Source organism: Zasmidium cellare (assembly GCF_010093935.1).
Source record: "Zasmidium cellare ATCC 36951 unplaced genomic scaffold M409scaffold_46, whole genome shotgun sequence".
Classification (NCBI taxonomy): domain Eukaryota; kingdom Fungi; phylum Ascomycota; class Dothideomycetes; order Mycosphaerellales; family Mycosphaerellaceae; genus Zasmidium; species Zasmidium cellare.
The window spans coordinates 70661-91006 of NW_022986990.1; the positions used below are offsets into that span (position 1 = coordinate 70661).

The 20346-nt window shown below is 54.5% G+C and overlaps 11 protein-coding genes across 11 annotated transcripts; 5 read left to right on the forward strand and 6 right to left on the reverse strand.

The window, feature by feature from the left end:
• Positions 1-312: 312 nt before the first annotated feature.
• M409DRAFT_70227 (uncharacterized protein) lies at positions 313-2630 on the reverse strand (the record flags this gene model as incomplete). The annotated part of the gene is made up of 4 exons (XM_033818634.1): positions 313-450; positions 504-1069; positions 1127-1184; positions 2628-2630. The coding sequence occupies 4 exons, from the start codon at positions 2628-2630 to the stop codon at positions 313-315; spliced, it is 765 nt and encodes a 254-aa protein (XP_033661573.1).
• On the forward strand, positions 2629-5470 carry M409DRAFT_70228 (uncharacterized protein; the record flags this gene model as incomplete). Its single annotated transcript, XM_033818635.1, has 6 exons — positions 2629-2820; positions 2908-3077; positions 3183-3312; positions 3367-3738; positions 3793-4667; positions 5437-5470. 6 exons carry the CDS (start codon positions 2629-2631, stop codon positions 5468-5470), a joined length of 1773 nt encoding a protein of 590 aa, XP_033661574.1.
• Positions 5471-6096: 626 nt separating this feature from the next.
• Positions 6097-6387, forward strand: M409DRAFT_70229 (uncharacterized protein; the record flags this gene model as incomplete). The annotated part of the gene is made up of 3 exons (XM_033818636.1): positions 6097-6102; positions 6158-6258; positions 6339-6387. The coding sequence occupies 3 exons, from the start codon at positions 6097-6099 to the stop codon at positions 6385-6387; spliced, it is 156 nt and encodes a 51-aa protein (XP_033661575.1).
• A 309-nt stretch (positions 6388-6696) lies between these two features.
• On the reverse strand, positions 6697-7677 carry M409DRAFT_70230 (uncharacterized protein; the record flags this gene model as incomplete). The annotated part of the gene is made up of 1 exon (XM_033818637.1): positions 6697-7677. The coding sequence occupies one exon, from the start codon at positions 7675-7677 to the stop codon at positions 6697-6699; it is 981 nt and encodes a 326-aa protein (XP_033661576.1).
• Positions 7678-8647: 970 nt separating this feature from the next.
• On the forward strand, positions 8648-10189 carry M409DRAFT_28828 (uncharacterized protein; the record flags this gene model as incomplete). The annotated part of the gene is made up of 1 exon (XM_033809194.1): positions 8648-10189. The coding sequence occupies one exon, from the start codon at positions 8648-8650 to the stop codon at positions 10187-10189; it is 1542 nt and encodes a 513-aa protein (XP_033661577.1).
• A 232-nt stretch (positions 10190-10421) lies between these two features.
• Positions 10422-11426, forward strand: M409DRAFT_28829 (uncharacterized protein; the record flags this gene model as incomplete). The annotated part of the gene is made up of 1 exon (XM_033809195.1): positions 10422-11426. The coding sequence occupies one exon, from the start codon at positions 10422-10424 to the stop codon at positions 11424-11426; it is 1005 nt and encodes a 334-aa protein (XP_033661578.1).
• A 124-nt stretch (positions 11427-11550) lies between these two features.
• Positions 11551-12786, reverse strand: M409DRAFT_70233 (uncharacterized protein; the record flags this gene model as incomplete). The annotated part of the gene is made up of 1 exon (XM_033818638.1): positions 11551-12786. The coding sequence occupies one exon, from the start codon at positions 12784-12786 to the stop codon at positions 11551-11553; it is 1236 nt and encodes a 411-aa protein (XP_033661579.1).
• Positions 12787-12998: 212 nt separating this feature from the next.
• Positions 12999-14418, reverse strand: M409DRAFT_28831 (uncharacterized protein; the record flags this gene model as incomplete). The annotated part of the gene is made up of 2 exons (XM_033809196.1): positions 12999-14279; positions 14332-14418. The coding sequence occupies 2 exons, from the start codon at positions 14416-14418 to the stop codon at positions 12999-13001; spliced, it is 1368 nt and encodes a 455-aa protein (XP_033661580.1).
• A 508-nt stretch (positions 14419-14926) lies between these two features.
• Positions 14927-16415, forward strand: M409DRAFT_28832 (uncharacterized protein; the record flags this gene model as incomplete). The annotated part of the gene is made up of 3 exons (XM_033809197.1): positions 14927-14958; positions 15027-15109; positions 15160-16415. The coding sequence occupies 3 exons, from the start codon at positions 14927-14929 to the stop codon at positions 16413-16415; spliced, it is 1371 nt and encodes a 456-aa protein (XP_033661581.1).
• Positions 16416-16613: 198 nt separating this feature from the next.
• On the reverse strand, positions 16614-17213 carry M409DRAFT_28833 (uncharacterized protein; the record flags this gene model as incomplete). The annotated part of the gene is made up of 2 exons (XM_033809198.1): positions 16614-16758; positions 16834-17213. 2 exons carry the CDS (start codon positions 17211-17213, stop codon positions 16614-16616), a joined length of 525 nt encoding a protein of 174 aa, XP_033661582.1.
• A 603-nt stretch (positions 17214-17816) lies between these two features.
• Positions 17817-19007, reverse strand: M409DRAFT_28834 (uncharacterized protein; the record flags this gene model as incomplete). Its single annotated transcript, XM_033809199.1, has 2 exons — positions 17817-18144; positions 18241-19007. 2 exons carry the CDS (start codon positions 19005-19007, stop codon positions 17817-17819), a joined length of 1095 nt encoding a protein of 364 aa, XP_033661583.1.
• Positions 19008-20346: the final 1339 nt, after the last annotated feature.

Below are 20346 nucleotides of genomic sequence, written 5' to 3' on the forward strand. Positions count from 1 at the left end.
GCACGAAAACTCCTTAGCCGCCGCGCTTGTTTGGAGGTACATGAATACATGTACAACAGGATTCTGGGAAGATAGGGAAGTGGAATGGAGTGCGAAGCAGAAGCACGGAGGTAAAAAGCCGTTAAACTGTAAGCTCCACCAGAAAGTGTAATGAAGCATTGTCTTTGCACATGAACTCGTTGGATTGCACAGGAATCTGAACTTGTAGCTTTCTCTGCCATTTCAGCTAAGCTACGACCCATGCAGCAGCTGCTCCGAACGCAGTGCAGAACCGTAAGAAACCCACCAACACCGCCATCCTCAATGATGCATTTAGTCCTTGGTCTTCTGGGTACCACGCAGGAGACCCGTTCTCCGGGCGGCAATAAGACCGGCCTTTTGACCTTGTGCAGCGTAGCGGGAGATGGTCGAGGCCTTACCAATATGCTGGTGGTTACCACCACCGTGAGGCTGTCAAAGATGTTAGCGATCCGTGTCTTGCCCTGCCTGTTCGCTTGTCTTACATGGTCGACGGGGTTCATGGCAACACCACGAGTCTTTGGCCACGAGTTGCGCTTGACAGCGAACTTATGCTTCGCGCGGGAAGCCTTGAGGAGAGGCTTGTCGGTTCTGCCACCACCAGCGACAATACCAATCATGCCACGGACCGAGCTCTTGACAACCTTCTTTGCGCCAGATGGGAGCTTGACGCGAGTCTTGCCCTCGTCTGGGTTGTGGCCGATGACGGTGACGTAGTTGCCGGATGTTCTGCCCAGCGCACCACGGTCGCCAACCTTCTCCTCCACGTTGGTCACGACGGTACCCTCAGGGACGGAGCCGAGTGGGAGGATGTTGCCAATGGTGAGCGAGGCGTTCTTGCCGGCGTAGACGAATTGACCGGTGTACATGCCCTCGTTGGCGATGAAGGTCTCGGTGTGCAGCTTGTATCGGTATGGGTTGCGGAAGACGACCTTGGCGAGTGGTGCGCCACGGCCTGCATCGTGGACAATCTCCTTCACGACACCGCGGACGTAACCATGGCGCTCGGCGTAGTCGTGGGTTCGGAACTTCGCAGGAGCCTTGTTGAGGCCTTGAGGGAGCAGTTAGTATCGCAATAGAGTCTCGAATCGCGGGAGGAGTTTCGTACGGGTGTTGGCAGTGAAGATAGAGCCACGGCCCTTCCTCTGGTTGCGGATGACACGACCCTGATATCATCAGTACAGTTTTCCATGTGCGTCCTCATCTTCCTGAATGCTGCATACCATCTTGAGCGCTGGCGGATGGGTGTGTTGGCGTTGATGTCTTCAGCGAGACTTGGAGTGTCGTCTCGCGAACAAGTTCCATTTCTCAGTTGCGTGCGGCTTGGCGCGCTAAGCCACTTTGGTGCCCGTGCGGCTTTCCGACCTCACAACACCTTCACGAAAGCCAAACTTGTAGTCTCTATGCATCACCACGTCCTTTCTACAGTGTATTGCATCGTCCATGCCTCGTCGAACATTTTGCGGTGATACTTTGAGCACTCTGGGACCGAAATGCGCGTCCTTCCTCCGACTCTCGCCCACATCGACACCAGATAAGTCCATATTTCGTGTTTCCTTTCTCAAGGCATCAGAAAATGCAAGGCAATACAGAGTGCTGGTGTCGTTGAATACGCAAAGTTTCGACGTGATCAGCGTCTACTATGCGACCGAGGAACGCTCTCAGAATCCAGGCTTGCACAAGCTGGGCGGGAAGTGGCGGTTGGATTAAGTCTGGAATCTACAGCATCGGCGACATTTTCGTGGCCATCATGGACAAACGATGACCAGCCCTGATATCGAAGGCTACTACCCGACCGCCTACGGCTGGAGCCATGCCATCGATGTTGCAAGACCACTCTTACCGTGGGCACTTGACACGAACAAGACGCCAATAGCTGTTTAAAAGGCTTGCAAGCGAGGACCCTCTTCTCCAGCCTAAGTCTCTACAGAAACAGAGCGGTGCAGGCGCAGTCCCACGCGACGACCAACGACTGCCATTGGAATGTACACGGGTCGCGCAAACAATCAGCCAAATAACGATTTGGACGGGTTATATCATGCCCACCAGCAAGGCACCGCTGTTTTGAGATCACCAGCCTTTGTGGTTCAACATTCCTCATGGTAGACCGTATCTCGAGGGCTTCACCTTGCCTCAGTGCAGCTGGCTCACGCGCTAGAACACCTGGAAAAGCTTTATGGCAAGGAAAACGGGCTATCCGCTCGTGAAACCAGGGCGAGGCCTCTGTGGTGGATCATAAGAGTTGCAAAGGACCTTCGAGAAGCATTGCTGGCTTCTGGCGATAGTCCACGGCTATGCGTACCATCAGCGAATCCTCTGGCACGACCGAGTCGCGCGAAACACGAATCAGAACCATCAGAACCTGGCACCGACGCATTGCGCGCATGTGCGGCTCAGACATTCTTTGTACATCAGGAATATAGATAGCGAATAGCAGACATCATCCTTTGATCACCTCCCTGCTGCCCAAACTGCTGCGGTGGCTTAGTCACTCTGCCCGCCGTTGAAATTGCCCGTGACGCTATCGTCAACCCTGAGCTTCCAGTCCAACTTCGTGCCTGACAACTTCCACCGCACACACCATCCAACAACCACCCACGTATACCCACCATGGAGTCGGACTCGGATAGTTCACTGTCGTCGGCGCCTGAAGAGGAAGTCCAAAAGCTTGCGCCCATCTTCGTCAAGGCGAAGAAGGCGACCAAGCTCGTCGCTCCACCGCCTGTGGTCTCGCCCCCTCGGCCCAAGAGAGCACCATCACCACCTCATGAAGAGGTCCTGGCAGACAACCCCGACATTGCAGTGAGTCGCCCATGGCTTCAACACGAGATGGCGCGCTTAGGACGCGTGTGCGACTTCTGGAACACGTCCATTGACTTTTGCCAATAGTTCATCGTAATGTTCCGATCGCGATTCCAAGAGGCGTTCCCTGGCAAGACACCCCATTTCGGACCGCAAGATATAGAAAGAGGAGTCGTGGACAGTATACCCAGCCCGGAGATTCAGTCTCTGCTTTGCGCGCTGCTGGCGTTGGTGTTGAATCGCAAGAAGCCTGTTGAGTATGTATACCCTCCAGGGAGGATTGAAGGAATGGAACACTTGACCTTGCGCATGGCACATGGGACTATGGAGAACACTTGCTGACGAACATGTGCGCACTATAGGCGTGGTCATCACGGGCGAGCACTCGAAGAAGCCGTGGCTTCACACAAGAACCAATGGCCGCGCAAATGGGGCCACCAGAACCCACTCCACGGAGGCAAAGACTTCACCAACATGACACCTGCTGAGAGGGTAGGTCGGGGATCATACTCTAGACTGTCTCATACAATGCTAACCCACTGGCAGCTCAACCTCCTCCATACGCTCGTCCTCTGGTCCCTTTCCTCATCCGACGTTGTCTCTGGCATGATCAAAGACAAATACAAGCAACAACGTCACAACGACGATGAGAATCAACCACTGTCTGTGCAACCATGGGGAGTAGATGGAGACAAGAGGAGGTACTTCCTGGTCCAAGGTCTCGACGATACCAGCTTCAGAGTATACAGAGAGGGCAGCCGGTATACGAGGAACGCACACTGGTGGAGCGTCGCGGGCTCCATCGACGAGGTCAAGGCTCTTGCAGAAAAGCTGGAGAACGAAGACCGGTCACAGGCAGCTCGTAGGCTCGCCAGCAGAATGCTCAATGCTGTGCCCATGTTTGAGGCCACCGAGGAGGTATGCTTGGCACCACTTGACGTATGTTTCGACACAGATGCTAACACCGTATAGAAACGCCGCCGCCGCGAGTACCGCCAGCAACGTCGTGCCGCCTTCACACGACCAGAGCCTGGCTTTGGCATCTACGAAGGCCGAACTCGTGGTAAGCGCACGCGGTATAACTACGAGGAGGATGAGGACGGCGAGGACTTCATGTCAGATGCCACTTCGGCCCGACGTTCGACACGCCACCAGTCTGCTCGCAGCACGCCATTCGAGTCTGGTCCGACCTTTACCGCCAGTGGTCGCCAGACCAAGCGGCCCCGCGTCGGTGATTACGGCGAGAGCCTGCTGAGCAACAATGTCATGAGTACCGACGAGTTGGCGCCAGACTACGACGAGTCAGGTGTCGAGCGTGCTGGAAGCAACGAGTCGGATCCTGTGCGTGGTGGAGGCAGAGCCACACGGTCAGGTGGTGCCGGTCAGGGTCCCAGTAATCCTCGACAGCGAAAGCACATTGAGGGCTACAACTCCATCGATGAGATAAGTGATGAAGACGATGCTGGAGACGAATGGGACTCAGACAAGAATGGTTCTGGCGATGACGAGATGCCTGATGCCGACGACGAGGAGTCACCGATCAGCGACAATGACGAGGATGACCAGCTCGAGCGTGGCCCGCCCAGGAGTATTCTCGTCAAGTTGAAGTTGGGCAAGGAGCCACGGCTACCAACAGCAAAGGTGGACGTCAAAGACGAATCTGCGACCCACCCCTTGGTGCGCGTTCCTCCTCCAGCAGATGCTGTCGAGGAAGCTCGGCCTGGAACCGCGAAGACTGAGGCCAAGGAAGTCGTTGCACCGAATGGCCACGTCGATGCTCCTCTGCCATCAACTGCAGCCCATTCCGAGCCACAAGTCGTTCTACCGTCTGCTCCTGCAGGTTCCGAGCAGTACTCGAAAGTGCCCACTGCAACGGACAGCTTCGGTCTGAATGGCCATGCCCTTCCCCGAGAGCCTGTCGCCATGGATGTCTCGTGAAGATCTGTATCACAGGCGCAATGCCAAGATGGCTCGGGTTTCGAAGTGTTGACATTCTACATTCAGCGGGCGTTTAAAGACACGGATGGGAAGGGTACAACAGTCATTTGCTGTATGAACAGAGAGGGGACGTTGCTTGTTGCGGTTGGAATGTGGCGGCGAATTCTGCCCAAGACGAACAATGCTAGAGCAGATCGTGACTACACCTTAGATGTATGAGGCTCGACAATACCAACGCCTGTCAATTCATTCAATTCCGTGACCGACACAATCATCGTACAACTCTGTATTGCTACATTAAAACCTGCGGTCTTCCAATCCTTTAACGTACTCCGTGTAGCAGGTCTCTCGTACCCTGGTACGTACGCTCTATCATTTTTCGTGGTATCTCCCCCATTGCAGGGTATCCAAAAACGCAATGAAAAGACGAAAGAGTGTCTTCAATCTGAATATCCCAAACAAACAACCCAAAAGAAAGCTCAAGCAGTCTGCGAGCGTAGTCCAGTCCAAAAGTCAACGCCGGAAGAAAAGTCATTCGTAATGCATGTGCTTCAGGAGCCTGCCGCTATGGAGCATGGTGATCCAGGTGTTGATCGAGACAAAGGCGATCATTTCGATACGACGTCCCCGCCGTCCTCAAGGGAGGCGTTGCTGACGCTGCTTGCCGTTCTAGAGAAGAGCGAGCGCGCAGTTGGAGTCCTGCCATTTCTAAAGAGCCTGTCAGTCTTGCACATCCCTGTCTCCAAAGCGGTGTTGCGACTCACTGTTGCTTGTTGATCTGCCTCTGCTTGAAACCCGCCAACTTCTGACTCGCGGGGCTCAGAATCGCATCCGAAGGACTGATGTAGTTGCCCGACTGCTTGTTGTTCTGATCCTCGATCTGCTGCTGCAATGTGCGCTGGCTCTTATTCAGCTCTCCCGCATTCTTCTGCTGCTGCTTCTCGTTCGTGTCTTGCTGAGCGGCGGCCATCTGGACGTTGGTGTCGCGGTCGGTGAGAGCGGCCATGATGTCTTGTTGGTATGCTGAAACAGGTGTATCGAGATGCGACGTATGGTGCGAGGTTTGTTTTGTGTAACAGCGATCGTGTGGAAGATGTGTCGTCTTTAATATCCTGATCCGGTGCAAAGTCGGTTTCCTGCCCTGACTGACGTTGCAAACAAGCCGGTTGACTGGGCGACCAAGCGACGTCGGCTTGAACTTCCTTGACGACTCCGACGGTCATTACATAATCTCTGCCAAGCCTGGCTTGGCAAGTCGAATTTGCCCTCCACACTTCTCGCCGTCGGCTTCGCAGCGACGACACACCAACGAAGAAGACATCGCCGAGCAACGTCAAGATGCCTGTACGTATTGCAGGCGGTTGAGTGAGAATTAGGATATCAACTGACGCGGCGACAGTCCCACAAGTCCTTCAGGACGAAGCAAAAGCTCGCAAAGGCGCAGAAGCAGAATCGCCCAATCCCACAATGGATCCGCCTTAGGACTGGCAACACCATCCGGTACGATATCCCCTCCATCACCGCGCGAGAGCCCAACGAATCTATCGCACGAAGAATAACACGAGACTAACATATCACAGCTACAACGCGAAGCGGAGGCACTGGCGCAAGACCCGCATCGGCATCTAGATTACTCGCAACGACCACGAATTTCGAGCGGAGGATGTCATGCAATACCGACCTCAGCAGAGTGAGCATGGACTTGGTGCGATGGAAAACAAGCAGATGGCCCGAAAGCGGATACGATGCATGGTTTCGGGCTTCTACGGCGTTGAGATCGCACGGGGCGATGGGACTGCTCTATGAATTGTCCTGCTGAAGAGATAGCGGACATGGAATGAACACCTCTGAAAGCGCTGCTTGTCTGTGTGATGTGCCTCAAAAGTCGCTCCCTCGTTCCAGTCTGTCTGGCGCTGTGATGGCGCGCTGCCGTTGCACCTAACCTGTCTTCTGCTGCAGTAGAAAACTCGCTGCGCTTCCAGTATCGACCACCAGCATGCCCTCCTCACCCTTACCCAGCAGTCCGACATCACCCTTCTTCGGCCCCGTGTAATGCTCCCAAAGCTTCACCGACCCGCTCTGAAACCGCATCACACAGCTCGACCCAGCATACGCAACTCGATCTCCTATCTCGATGTCATGGCCATGCTCCATCTGCACCGATCCCTTCGAGCTTCCTTCACTACCGCATCGATTCGCGAATACCACCACGATCGGATCTTGAGGTTGAGAGTCGACGAACGGCCAGAACCGCTCCAGCCAGTACGCTACAGTCTCCATGTCCGGTCTCTCTGGGTTGATTTGGCAGTCTTCCGGCCCCAGTCTTGTCAGCCACGCCATACTGAGTATGACCACCCGGCACTTGTTCCTCAGCATCGTCGTTGCGAATTCGTAGTCTGACCATGGGGCCGTAAATCGATAGGGATTGATATCCATGCAAATGCCATGACCCACATTCCCCAGCGTTCCCAGCTGCCCCGTGAAAAAGGGCATCTGGTTTCCAGTCGTTTTGAATCCTTCCGCCGCCCACGTCTCGTCGGTGTAGTAGAGGAAAGACTTCCTGTAATTCGACAGCACGGTGCCATTAGGACCCACCGTAATGGTAGAATTGTAGTTCGTCATGACCGTCGTCCCATCAGGTCTCTTCTCCGTGGCGATCTCAGGGTAGCCGACAATGACCGTCGTATTCCTCTGCATGGCAATTTTCGTCGCCCATTGTGATGTCGGTCCTGCGGCTGTGGGTTCGAGGAATGGCCGGATTGCTTCCAGGCTGGAGAAGTTGTAGCCGGAGAAGGCCATCTCTGGAAGGACTAGGACGTCCATGTGGACTTGGGTTGAGGAGAGGATGTGCTCGGCGTGGTGCATGTTGTGGGCTACCCGGCCCAGGATGGGGTTGAATTGGAGGACGGCGACCTTCATTTTGGAGAGTTTTCACGAGGAAAGGGATTTCTCTGCGAGGTCTTGAGGCGCCTGGATCTTTCAGTCTCGGTTTGCGTCCTGGCTCACTTTCATAGAAGCATCGTTGGGTCTATTCGATGGATGCAACAGCATTGATGGTGGGTTTAAGAAAGGTCTTCCGTTTGGTACCGTAGGATGGCGTCGAAGTCTCCCAGTCCGTTGTGCTGGATAGTCTTTACAACGAGATATTTGTCTTTGGTTGATCGTGGTCTGAATTGTCCTTAATATGTCTGCATCGCAGAAACTTGATAGCAACGGACATGTGGTAGTGTCACAAGCTGGCCGACCATGCCACGACTTTCTGCGGGAAATGGGATCGAGGAAGAGGAAGTGTTTCGACTTCACGTCCCAGACTTTGTCCCTTTTCTTCAACACAACACACAACTGTCTCTGTACCTAAGAGTGACTACTGCCAACACTGTTGTACTGCTGGTTTCACTATGCGCAACGGCATATATGGACCGACCTCCAAGGTGCCATCATGGGCTCTCAGCAAGCTTCCCAATCAACATGCGAGTTCTCTTCGCAATGGGAGACTGAAATATTTCAGTCAGCTATATAGTGCACTGATCTCAACGCTTCCCATTGCCATCTAGGAACATCTTCATTGTTTCGCCGACGTTCCTACTGGCGACGAGCATTTCCAATACACGATGCTGATCTAGCTACAACGAGCAACGCGAGAAACGTGAGTTCGGGATCTGATGGCGTGCTGCAGCAGTCATGTTTGGCGCATCAATCATAGGCCGAGAAAACTTTGAGACGTCATTTCAACCGTTCCTACGGTGGATCTGCGGTGCTCCATTCAATGCAACGTGGGAGAGATATGCTCTTGGCATGATAGGTATAAGGTCGCTTGGGTTGCCTATGTCGACAGGTATTTGGTCTCAATTCGCGGACGACTGAGTAGTCGACTTTGACTTCTTGGACGATGGCACACCCAGAGGAGCTGGCGAAAGGCACGGCCGAGTCAAAACATGCTGATGCTACACTTCAAGATCTAAGCCATCCAGAGAAGGCGATAGCAGGACGAGATGCAGCCCTCGATATCGTCAACGCACAAGGAGGAGTCCGACGAGATAAGGAGCTCGAACGAAAGCTGTTGCGCAAGATCGATCTACGCATCATGCCGTTGATCTGCATCGTGTACTTCTTGCAATACATCGATAAAACTGCCATCTCGTACGGCAGCGTTACTGGCCTTCTCGACTCTACTCACCTTCACGGAAATCAGTTCAACTGGGTCGCCAGCATCTTCTTCTTCGGACAGCTCGCGTTCGAGTTTCCGACGATTCGACTCATTCAACTGTTCCCACTGGCCAAGTACGTCGCGGTCAATGTCACGATATGGGGCGCTGTTCTGGCCTCTCTGGCTGCATGCAAGTCCTATGGCTCCCTCCTCGCATGTCGCTTCATTCTCGGCGCTGCAGAGGCAGCAGTGGTTCCGGCCTGGGTCATCTTCACTTCGCAATGGTACACGAAGGAAGAGCAGGCTTTCCGCGTGGGCATCTGGTTCTCCATGTGCGGTGTGGCTCAGATGTTTGGAGGCTACTTCGCGTACGGCGTTGCCAACCACGTCGGTGGGGACGTCCATGCGGCTCTGAAGGGTTGGCAGATCATCTTCCTCTTCCTTGGACTCCTCACTGCACTGATCGGGATCAGCTTCTGGTTCGTGATGCCAGACTCGCCTGCTTCAGCAAGCTTTCTCAAAGAAGACGAGAAGGCTCTCCACATCGAACGCATTCGTCACAACGAACAAGGCATCGGATCGAGGACCTTCAAATGGGAGCAATTCCGCGAGGCCCTGATTGACCCGATGACATGGCTGTATGCATTCTGGGTCTTTGCCGCCAACATCCCCAACAGCATCGCGACATCCTTTGGAAACATTCTCGTCAAGGGCATGGGATACACGAGCAAGGAGTCTCTGCTACTGGTCACTCCATTGGGAGCCTACGAGATCGTGGCGCTTGTGGGCCTGACATACATTGCGATGAAGACCAACCAGCGCCTCTACGCATGTATCGCAGGACACATTCCCGCGATCGTGGGAGCGATTCTGATGGCTACAACGGACAAAGCTCCTGCCCTGGTCGGATACTACTTGTCCGGTGGAGTACCCATAGGCTGGACGACGATTCTTGGTCTGCAAGCCTCGAATGTGGCAGGATCAACAAAGAAGGTAACGGTTGCTTGCATTGGCACCATCGCGTATACTGTTGGCAACATCATCTCTCCCCAGACGTTCCAGGCGAAAGATGCACCCAGGTACCTCCCAGCAAAGATCTCTATCGTTATCATATACTTCCTCATCACCGTGGATCTCGCCATCATGAGATGGGTGTTCGTCAGGCGGAACAAGAAGCGTGATGGGGAGAAGGAGCAACGCGGAGTAGACTATACGGTGGAGCTGAATCATGAGTTTCAGGATAAGACGGACTTGCAGAATCGCGAGTTTAGGTACGCGGTGTAGAAGGCAGGTCGTCAGTCCTATAGCTGTATGAATGTAGATGCGCACTTCTTGTCAGCCTCGTCGAATACTCTTCAATCGGCCATGGATCCCGACCACAAAGCTCGCGTGAAGCTCCACCGAACTGATCCGAACTCGGCGAAGTGAATGCGATATCTAGAAGGAGCACAAGATACGACCCAGCAAAACATCTCCCTGCTCACTTCCCAACAAGCACCATGCCTCAACCTCCCAAATGTCGTCTCCAGCGAATGTTCTGGTCTTCGGCGCCGGCGGCGTAGGCAGCATCTACGCCGCCCTCCTCCAACGCGGCGGCGCCACCGTCACAGCCGTCTGCCGCACAAACTACACCGCAGTCAAAACCCACGGCATCCTCGTCCGCTCCGTCAAATGGGGCCACATCCGCACGCACCCCAACACCGTCCGGACATGTCACGAAGCCCGAGCCTTCGGACCCTTCGACTACGCCTTAGTCTGCTCGAAAGCCTTCCCTGGCACGGCGAGTCTCATCCAGGATGCCGTGACGCCGAACAAGACAGCGATCGTGCTGGCGCAGAACGGCATTGCAATTGAAGAGGACTATGCGGCGCTGTATCCCTCCAATCCGATAATTTCCGGGGTCGTGTATCTGCCTACGACGCAGGTGGAGCCCGGGGTCGTGGAGCACGGGACGCCGCTGGAGGAGTTCGAGATTGGGACGTTCCCCATCGATGCTCCACGCGAGCACAAAGAGGCGGCGGAGAGGTTGTCAAGACTATTTGCGGCGGGCGGGGCGAAGGCGCCTGTGCATGAGGATATCCAGACGAGGCGGTGGAATAAGCTGGCGTTGAACGCGTGTTTCAATCCGATTACCGCATTGACGCTGTGCGATGATGCGAATTATCTGAGGTCGTCGGGGTTTGCTGTCGATATGGCCAAGGAGGTCATGAGGGAGGTTGGAAGTGTCGCTACGGCAGCTGGGATCGTCAATGCCATCACTGACAAGGAGATCGATGAGCATATGGCTCGGCATCTGGATCGACTCAAGACGGGTGGGAAGGAGCCTAGTATGCTGGTGGATATTCGGCATGGGAGGAATATTGAAGTCGAGGCGATTTTGGGGAATGCGGTGAGGAAGGCGGATGAGTTGGGGGTGCAGACGCCGTATTTGAGGATGTTGTATGTTCTTGCTAAGGCGAGGGATTTTGCGACTTCGAAGAGGGAGGAGGATGGGTGGAAGCCGATTGTCAGTGTAAGGTGAGGTTCTGTGGTCAGCTGTTTTGAAGACTTACCTCATAGCGAGTACTTCTCTATTGCAATAGGATAAGCTGTCCAAGAAGGACCAGTCAGAGTTTCCTGGTATCGTCCTATTCGTCTGTCGTTCTTCATGAGACTTCCATCTCCATCGCATTGATCTCCTTCAGAATGCCCTTCTTCCACTGGACAAAGTCTCGTCTCCTCTCATCACTCAGCCAATCTATGGTAGGCTGAAACATGGTCCCTAGGCCTGGTAGCAAGCCAGCCGCCCCAACGTCGTCCTCCAAGTCGAATGCGGCTTTGCCTCCATGCTTCTCCTTACGTTGCAATGGCGTCTTGTAGGGTCTCTTCTTCGACGTCACCAGCACGTCCTCATCATCATTCTCTTCGCTGTCTTCGATCTCAGGCTCCAGGTCCTGTCCCTCTGGGATGTTCTGAAACCACTCCATGTCGAGCCAGCCACTATCCTCTGCTTCGAGCATATAGAAGTCGATATTCGAGTCCAGTTTCTTGAGACCTGCCCCCAGGTCCTCCGGTAGCGAGTCCTTCTTGTCCCTGCAGACTGTCTTCACAGCTTCTGTAGCGGTCTTCTTCATAGCCTTGATTTCCTCGTCCTCCACCTCCACGCCTTTCATCCTCGCTGCAGTGAATAGCTGCAGCGCTATCAGCAACGCTGGCCATTTGCTCGTAGGGATGCCCTCAGCCACTGCAGGGGCTGAAGTCGACACATCCGATTTAGCAGACTGAGGCGTCTTCCTTCTCCTCTTACTCGGCGGGTCTCCATTCACTCTCCTCTGCGCTCTTGATACTATCTCTTGAACCACAGAGATCGCCCCAACCATTATGTGCGGTGCTGCTGAGGCAACCCCATTCGCCTTGCAAATCGCTCGTACCAGGGGCATGGCGAACTCGGGCGCTCCGCTCTCTGGCTTCTCTACTTGCTCTCTCGTCCTCTTCCTCCCACTCGTCGTCGGTGTCTTCGCCTCTTGCACTTTCCGCGTAGGCGTCGCATCATTCCCTCTCCCACTGACATTCCCAACCGCATCTTTGACTCGATTCGTAGTCGGCGTCCTTGGCGTGCTCGTCGTTAAGGCGCCGTCCAGATATTTGTACAGCTTGTCGTATGTTCTTGGCTTGACTGGAGGCGTAGGCTTGCCGATTTCCAGATCCAGTCGCTTCTTCAGTCTCTCGCAAGCGATGTGTGCGCAAGCGTACGTTCGGGCGATCTCTTCCTCGGGCTTCAAGGACGCGGCTATGACGCGTGATTGTGAGAGAAGAGAACCTGCGAGAGAGATGAGGTCGGGTGGGAGGAATGCGACTGTGGGCAGCAGTGTCGCCAGTGCGAGCTCTACCGGGGCTGGCATGGTGGTTGATGTTATGCGTGGTAGTCCGTGGTAGTCGCAGCGGCTAGAAGGACGTGAAGTTGGGGGTTCAAAGATTCACTGAACCGCGGGGCAGTCGCGCATTCACGTGAATGCCGATGTTCAAATTGACGACTACATATCCAATCCATATCCCGGGTATCTATAAATGCTTTCCCATACAGTCTGTACGCCCTAAATATCACGAAACGTCCCTAAGCTGCCTTCTTGACTGCACTGCCGTTTGCATTGGCCTTTGCTGGCTTCTTGACTTCAAGCCCTTTCGGTGGCTTGAGACCTCCAAACACAAGTCCAGCGACTGCCACCATGCCTGAACCTCCAATAATGTATGCAATATCTCTTCCAGCCCACCAGTAAAGCGAGCAGAACAGAATCGGACCAATTGCTCTTCCAGCTTGTCCAAAGCTTCTGTGATTGCCCAGCTTCGCTCCACGATCGTCTATGCTCGCCTCGAAGCTTGAGAGGCTGTTCAGGCCTGTGACGACGGTGCTGCTGGTGACTGCAAGCAGCACGGCTGCAATGTACAGTGTCTTCTCACTTTGCAGCTTCGCGAGCGTGAAGAAAGCTGCGGCTGCGCTCACAACACCCAGCTGGACAACTCTTAAAGGATGCATTCGTCGGGTCACACCACCCTGCAGAATACTGGCGACGAGGCCGACGAATCCCAAAAGACGGCCGGATTGCTTCGATTCGTAGGCGAAGAGATCGTATGTCATGAAGGAGAGCGAGAACTCCATACCGCTGAAGAAGAGGATGAAGCTGAAGTGGGTGAGGTTGAGGAGGAGGTGGGAGTTTGTTCGCTCGTGTTTCGCCTGTGGCTTGGCCTTCTCGGTGTTGCCATTCTGTTTCGGCTCTTGACTTTTGAGGTTCGTTTCGGGGAGAGCGAAGTATAAGTAGACTGTTTCAGTGACGATCAACACCAGAGAGACGCCTGCAGCGGTTGCGAATGGGTTGGCAGCAACGGTGCTGATGTTGGCGAGGAAAGCTCCCAAAGCTGGGCCAAAGGTGAAGGCAATGGAGAAGCAAGCTCCCACCAAAGCCATTGTCTTGCCACGATCTTGATCGGTCGAGATATCGGTGGCGATTGCAATAGCGAGTTGAACATTGCCTTCGCTGAGACCTCCAACGACTCTGCTGGCTAGGAAAGTTCTGAAGTCTGATGCGGCACACCATAGAGCCACTGAGGCGATGTTGCCAACCATGGCCCACAGCAAAGCTGTTCGACGGCCATACCGATCTGAAAGAGTCCCGATGATGGGCGAAGCAACCGCCTGGCATAACGAGAACAGCGAGCCGAGTGCTCCTCCGAGTAGTACAATGTCATGGCGATCATTGATGGGCCTCTTGAACGACGCCTTGTAAGCATTCAAGCCGTAGAGGACTTGCGAGAAAAGGTTGTTGGTCGACTTGGTCTCGAGGTTGCGGTAGAACTCGAGCAGTTTGGGAAATAGTGGAAGGATGAATGTGAAGGATATCTGCAAGGAGTCAGTACGAATCGAGGTCTTGCCAAGCTGCTACAAATCATACCAGATCCAGAATCAAGGATATCACAAGAACCCGCAGGACTTTCTTCCGCAGCTGCGGTGAGACCCCATTCTGAGCTTCTGCTGCCATGGCTATTGTTGTTGACGCAGCGTCTGCTAAGAGGGAAGCCAGTAGTACACTCTGGTCCAACACGAAGACACCGGGCTCGACTGCTTTAGTATTCAATCGGGCATAAGCAAATACGCGCCAGCGCGTACTGGACGGTGGCTGGATCTCCTCGGCTTTCGATGTCGAACAGGTGTCCTATCGAATGCGTGCTGAAAGTCAGACAGACCTGGGAGCTTCCCAAATCTGCGGTGATGATCGCCCGGAGAATGCGCGAACCCCCGCTTTCCGAGCGTATGAGGCGTCGACGGGGCGAACCTTGTTGTGCATTGCACAATTGTGTGGCTTTTTGTGCCATCTGCTTCGAGCACCATTCTTGGCGGGGCCGGAATCGGCGTTGGTACGAAATTTGTGCTGGCTCCATCGTGGTGACTGTTGCGAATCACCGCCATTGAACGCCGTACTGCCGTCGACGTTCTATAAAGGTACACGAATTGTTTTCATCTTAACAAGTTCAGAACACAACACCAAGATGGCCACCGAATTGCAGAACAGCAGAGCCAAGTAAGGCTCCCCCATTCCGAATCATTCACTTGATGAGCCAGCGGCGGCGTGCTGACTGGCTGCAATAGGAAGGTACTACTCCTCGGTTCTGGTTTCGTCACGCGACCAGCTGCCGTTGAGCTTGACAAGGCCAATGTGCTAGTCACTGTCGGTATGTCGACTCCTATCACCCGTATTGCAAACACCACTAACATCCGCCAGCCTGCCGAACCTTGGAGAGCGCAAAGAAGCTCGCAGAAGGTCTCAAGTACGCCAATGCCATCTCTCTCGATGTTGCCAACAAGGAGGCTCTTGAGGCGGAGATCGCCAAGGTCGACTTGGTCATCTCCCTAATCCCATACACTTTCCACGCTCAGGTCATTCAAGCCGCCATCAACCAGAAGAAGAATGTCGTCACCACCTCGTATGTCTCTGATGCCATGATGGCACTCGACAAGCAGGCCAAGGACGCCGGCATCACTGTCTTCAACGAGATTGGTCTCGACCCTGGCATTGACCACCTGTACGCCGTCAAGACCATCTCCGAGGTCCACGAGCAAGGTGGCAAGATCACCGGCTTCTGGTCCTACTGTGGTGGTCTCCCAGCTCCAGAGGATTCCGACAACCCGCTCGGCTACAAGTTCTCCTGGTCTCCTCGCGGTGTCCTTTTGGCCGCCAGCAACACTGCCAAGTTCTACAAGGACGGCAAGATCGAGACTGTTAGCGGTGCTGACTTGATGGGCACCGCCAAGCCATACTTCATCTACCCAGGCTTCGCATTCGAGGCTTACCCCAACAGAGACAGCACTCCATTCCGAGAGCGATACGACATCCCAGAGGCCCAGACCGTTGTTCGAGGAACGCTCCGCTACCAAGGCAACCCAGCCATCGTTCAAACCTTCCAAGACCTCGGTCTGCTGAGCGACAAGGAGCAAGACTACCTCAAGTCTCCTATCTCCTGGAAGGAGGCCTTCGGCAAAATCGTTGGATCCAGCAGCCATAACGAGCAAGACCTCGCCTGGGCAGTGGACTCCAAGACCAAGTTCAAGAACACCGAGGAGAAGGAGCGGATTCTCACAGGTCTGCGCTGGTACGGTCTGTTCAGCGACGACAAGATCGAGCCCCGCGGTACTCCCCTCGACTGCCTCTGCGCTACCCTCGAGAAGAAGCAGCAGTACTTCGAAGGCGAGCGTGACTTTGTCATGCTCCAGCACAAGTTCGAGATCACCTGGCCCGATGGCAAGAAGGAGATGCGGACGTCGACTCTCACCGAGTACGGTGAGCCCACCGGCAGCGGCGGCTACAGCGCCATGGCTAGATTGGTCGGTGTCCCTTGCGCAGTTGCTGTGCTCGCTGTTCTCAACGGCGATATCTCCGACAAGGGTGTTCTCGCGCCTGTCACCCCCAAGTACGTCGAGCCAATCCGCAAGAAGCTGCTCGAGTACGGCATCGAGCTCAAGGAGAAGACTTTGGCGTAAAGCGTTAAGTATGCTCGACGAGATGCACTGATGAATGAAAGACGCAGTCTTGCAGTCCCTAAATACATGGAGCAACGCATCATGAGAAGAGGAATGGAATCGCCATCAAGGCATAGAGAAAAGCTTCACGAAATGGAAAACCGTAGAGCCAACACCCCCGTCTCAGAGACCGCCTCGCGTCGAATTCAAAGTCAACCCTCAAGTCCCCAGCGCTCTCGCCCCCCACTCCTCGCCGTCGTAGTTGTCACCATCGCCTTGCCGTTGATCAACCTGACCCTGTTCCTCTGGCGAAAAGACACGGATCTGAGGCGCCGTCTTGCTACGAGTGGCTTGCGGTCTCTTTCTACACCAAGTAAGCAACCGTCTCCCCACACAACTTCATTCTTTCCTTCGCCTCCTCCAAGATACTCAAACTTACCCTCCATCCGGGTACGGACTCGGCCGCCTCCACCTCCTCGCACTGATAATCTCCGGCAGACTCGCCGCCGCCTTCTCATTGTACGGCTTGATCCCTCCCTCAACCCCAAACTCCATATCCCCTTCGCGTTCGTTCCCGCGGCCTCTTTCCTGTGCTTCGTGGGTGTTGGGTGTTGATAGGCCTAGGAATTTCTTGCATCGGTCTTTCCATTTTGGGGGAGGGGGTTTCGTTGGTGTTGGTGTTCGTGGGTGTGGGGCTTCTTCTTCTTCGCTGGACGTCGTTCCTCCTGTGCTGGGGCGTTGGATGACGGAGGGTGGTTTGAGGGAGAGGGAAGGGGGGAATGTGATGGTTTTTCGGCGGGTGGACTCGTCTTCGGCCATAGTGGGTCGGGAGTGATTCAGGAGTGATGTCGAGGTCAAGGTCGAGGTCGAGGTTGATGTCGCTTGTGGGATGTAGTCGAGGTCTGTCGCATTTAGGGGTACCGTGGATTTTTATTTGTGTCGCAAACAATCACGCGGACGTTCACGAGAAACAATAGGGTCTATTCAGCGGTAGAACGTGATCATTCACTAACGGGATCCACGTGCTAGTTGTTTGACTGTGCTTGTAGGGTTTTCTCTTGTGCAGCAGTCTAAGGGATGTTATAGGGCAATAACATCTCCAGCAGTGGTTGCAATGCTAGTCACACCCAATGCACCTATTCGTTCTTGTTGATATGCATGGTGGTTGTACTGATTCTGCTTCTTTCCCATATCCTCTTTTATTGCCAAATACTTCCTCCGCTGTATTCGCCTGACAACCATGAGATCCTTTTATGAGGTTGGGCCGTCTGAGATCGAGCATGCTGAAGATTTCACTCACAGTGCAGAGTCTTGCTCTCCAAAACTACCACTCCCATGTCTTGTCATGTGCCGCTGGCCCAATTGACCTCCTCATGCAGCTCGACGTTCGTGCGTTGCTTGCGATCACGGCACAATACAATCTCAACCCCTGTCACCCAGGTTCGCCAGCCTCAGATCCTTCTGGATCGCCTTTGGTCCGTCGAGCAGGTCTCGAACGAGGAAGGCGACATTTCTAGCATGCTCTGGCTCGCACAAGTTTGGGTGCATCTGGACGTACCTACCAACCGTGATGCGGGCTTCGACGATCGACCGTGGTCTCATCTGGCGTAGCTCGATATTCTTGAGGGTGCGCAGTGCGGCCATGTACTGGGCGACGTTCTGGACTTGAGTCTCGTTGTGTTGGATCGACGGTGACCTCGATGTCGGCGATTTTGCCACTCTTCGTGGTGTCGAGGTTGTCGCTGTCGCGCTTGCGTTGCATCAGGTCGTGGCCGGCCAACTAGGCGAGGTCCTGACCAGAAGCGAAGAGATGATAGAGCTGCATTACCGCCCAGGCGTTGCTTACACCCTCCAATCGAACGACCCACTGAACCCCACGCTGAAGCTGAAGTTTCTGGTGTACGACTGAAAGTCGTTCGGTGAGGCGATACCCAGCGGTAGGACGAGCGGTACGTCAGGGTTCTCTGTCATGTTTGGAGGGGCTGACTGGCCGCCTCCTTGTCCTCCTTGTCCTCCTCCAGCTTGACCAGGGTGGACTCCGCCCTGGCCGTTCTCAACTCCACCATGTCCACCATGACCATCTGCAGGATTGAGGGGACCTGGCTGGGCCGGCTGGTCGGCTGCGTTTCCTCCTCGCCCTCCTCCACCTGGACCGGGATGGGCTCCATTGGCATGGACAGCACCAGGTTGGACTCCATTGGGCTGGACAGTGACCAATGCAGCCCGGAACTGCATGAGATTTGGATTCGCCGCGAACAGAGCGTTGACCTGGTCTCCCGCAAGCTGAGGAACGGGCTGGTTGTTGGCGGGCTGCTGCTGAGCGGCGGCGGGCTGGTGCTGAGCGGCGGGTTGGTTGTTGACACGCTGCTGCTGAGGAGCGGGCTGCTGTCGTGGAGCGGGTTGTCGGTTCATGTGACGGATGCGGCGTGTGGTTGGGGACTCTTGTTCAGATGCTCGACCATTGCGACGACGGCTCGATTGATTCTGGTTGGGGCTGTCGTCGGAGATGCCCAGAGCACGAAGCTCACCGCCGCGCACCGTACGAGTACTGCCTGTGTTGGGTTGAGAATTGTTAGCCCGCGTGCGTGGCGTTCGAGGAGTCTTTCCTGCCATGATGCTTGCTATGAAGTCGCTGTCAGTCTATTTAAGTCAGGCGGTTCAAGAGATGTGAAGCGCACCAAGTGCGGTGACTGCGACGTCGTGGTTGAAGAGGTGTTTGCGAAGACCAAGAAGAAGAGACACGTGCAAAGCATTCTCCAACTGTGTCAGGAGACTCGATCGCCGACAAATAAGGTATCTCTCCATCTCCAGTCTTATAGCCAAATTGACCTCTCTAGCATTTGCAGCCATTCCCAACTCCTCTGCTGCTCCAGCCGCTGATCGATTCCATCGCTGACCACCCAGAATGGACAGCTTCGTCCATTGCTTCTACCGGCACCGCACTCTTTCATCTACGCTTTAGCATCCCGATCCCCAATTATTTGAGTTCGAATACCCTTTGTCTGTTGGTTCATTGGCCATTGGCAAGTACTTTGCATATATTCTTCGCTAGCTTGCCCCAACGAGCTGCCCAATTTGATGGTGTCGACGACCCGATTATTTGTGCGAATCCAAGGGGATCCAATCCCTGCGCGGGAGTTCGTCGAAGCCTCGATGTATGGCATTAAGGCTCTCGTCCGGTTGTTGCACGAAGCAACTCCCATGATGTCGAACAAGGTGTCTAGCGTGTGGTTCGATGTGGCAGTTGAAGACGTCTGTAACGTCGTAGAGTGGGTCGAGTACGGATGTCTTGCTTTGAAATGAGATTCCCTACTTTCTTTGTGTTACTGAGCCTCGCAATGTTCATCCCGGATCATTCACCATCTGAACCACCAACGGAAGCCATGCCCTAACTAGAAGGCATTACGTTCAGGGATTAGGCCTCATACGAGCGGATGCGCAGCCCGAGACCTCCGTAACTGCACAGGGAACGAAAGTTACTTGGCGAGATGATGCAGGCTTGGAGGAAGTACGTCAGGCCAAGTCCTGTGGAATGGCGTCGCAATGCAGCAGGACGATGCAATACAGCCCACGGCATGCCGGCCAAGCTCATCCAGGACCGCTCACAGGTGACACAGAAGCCACAAGCTTCGTGGGCCCGACTTGGCATTGAAGATCGGAACCGGTGCTCTGAATCTGTACTTCATAGCATACAGGCTGTAGCAGCTTTGCGCGATTAAATGCTCGCTTTACATAAAGCCCGGGGGGTGATCCAGCCGCTTATGTATGTACTCCTCCTTCTCGCGCCCACTCACGTCCAGCGAAGTTGTCCGGATGACCAGCGGCGAGCATGGTGTTGTTGCTGGGCGAAGTGATGATGAGATGAAGTGAGGTAGGGGACCCATGGCCGGCATTCGGTTGGCTCGGTAGTGGAGAGTTGAAGGAGTTGAATGGATACCGAACGAAAGCAACA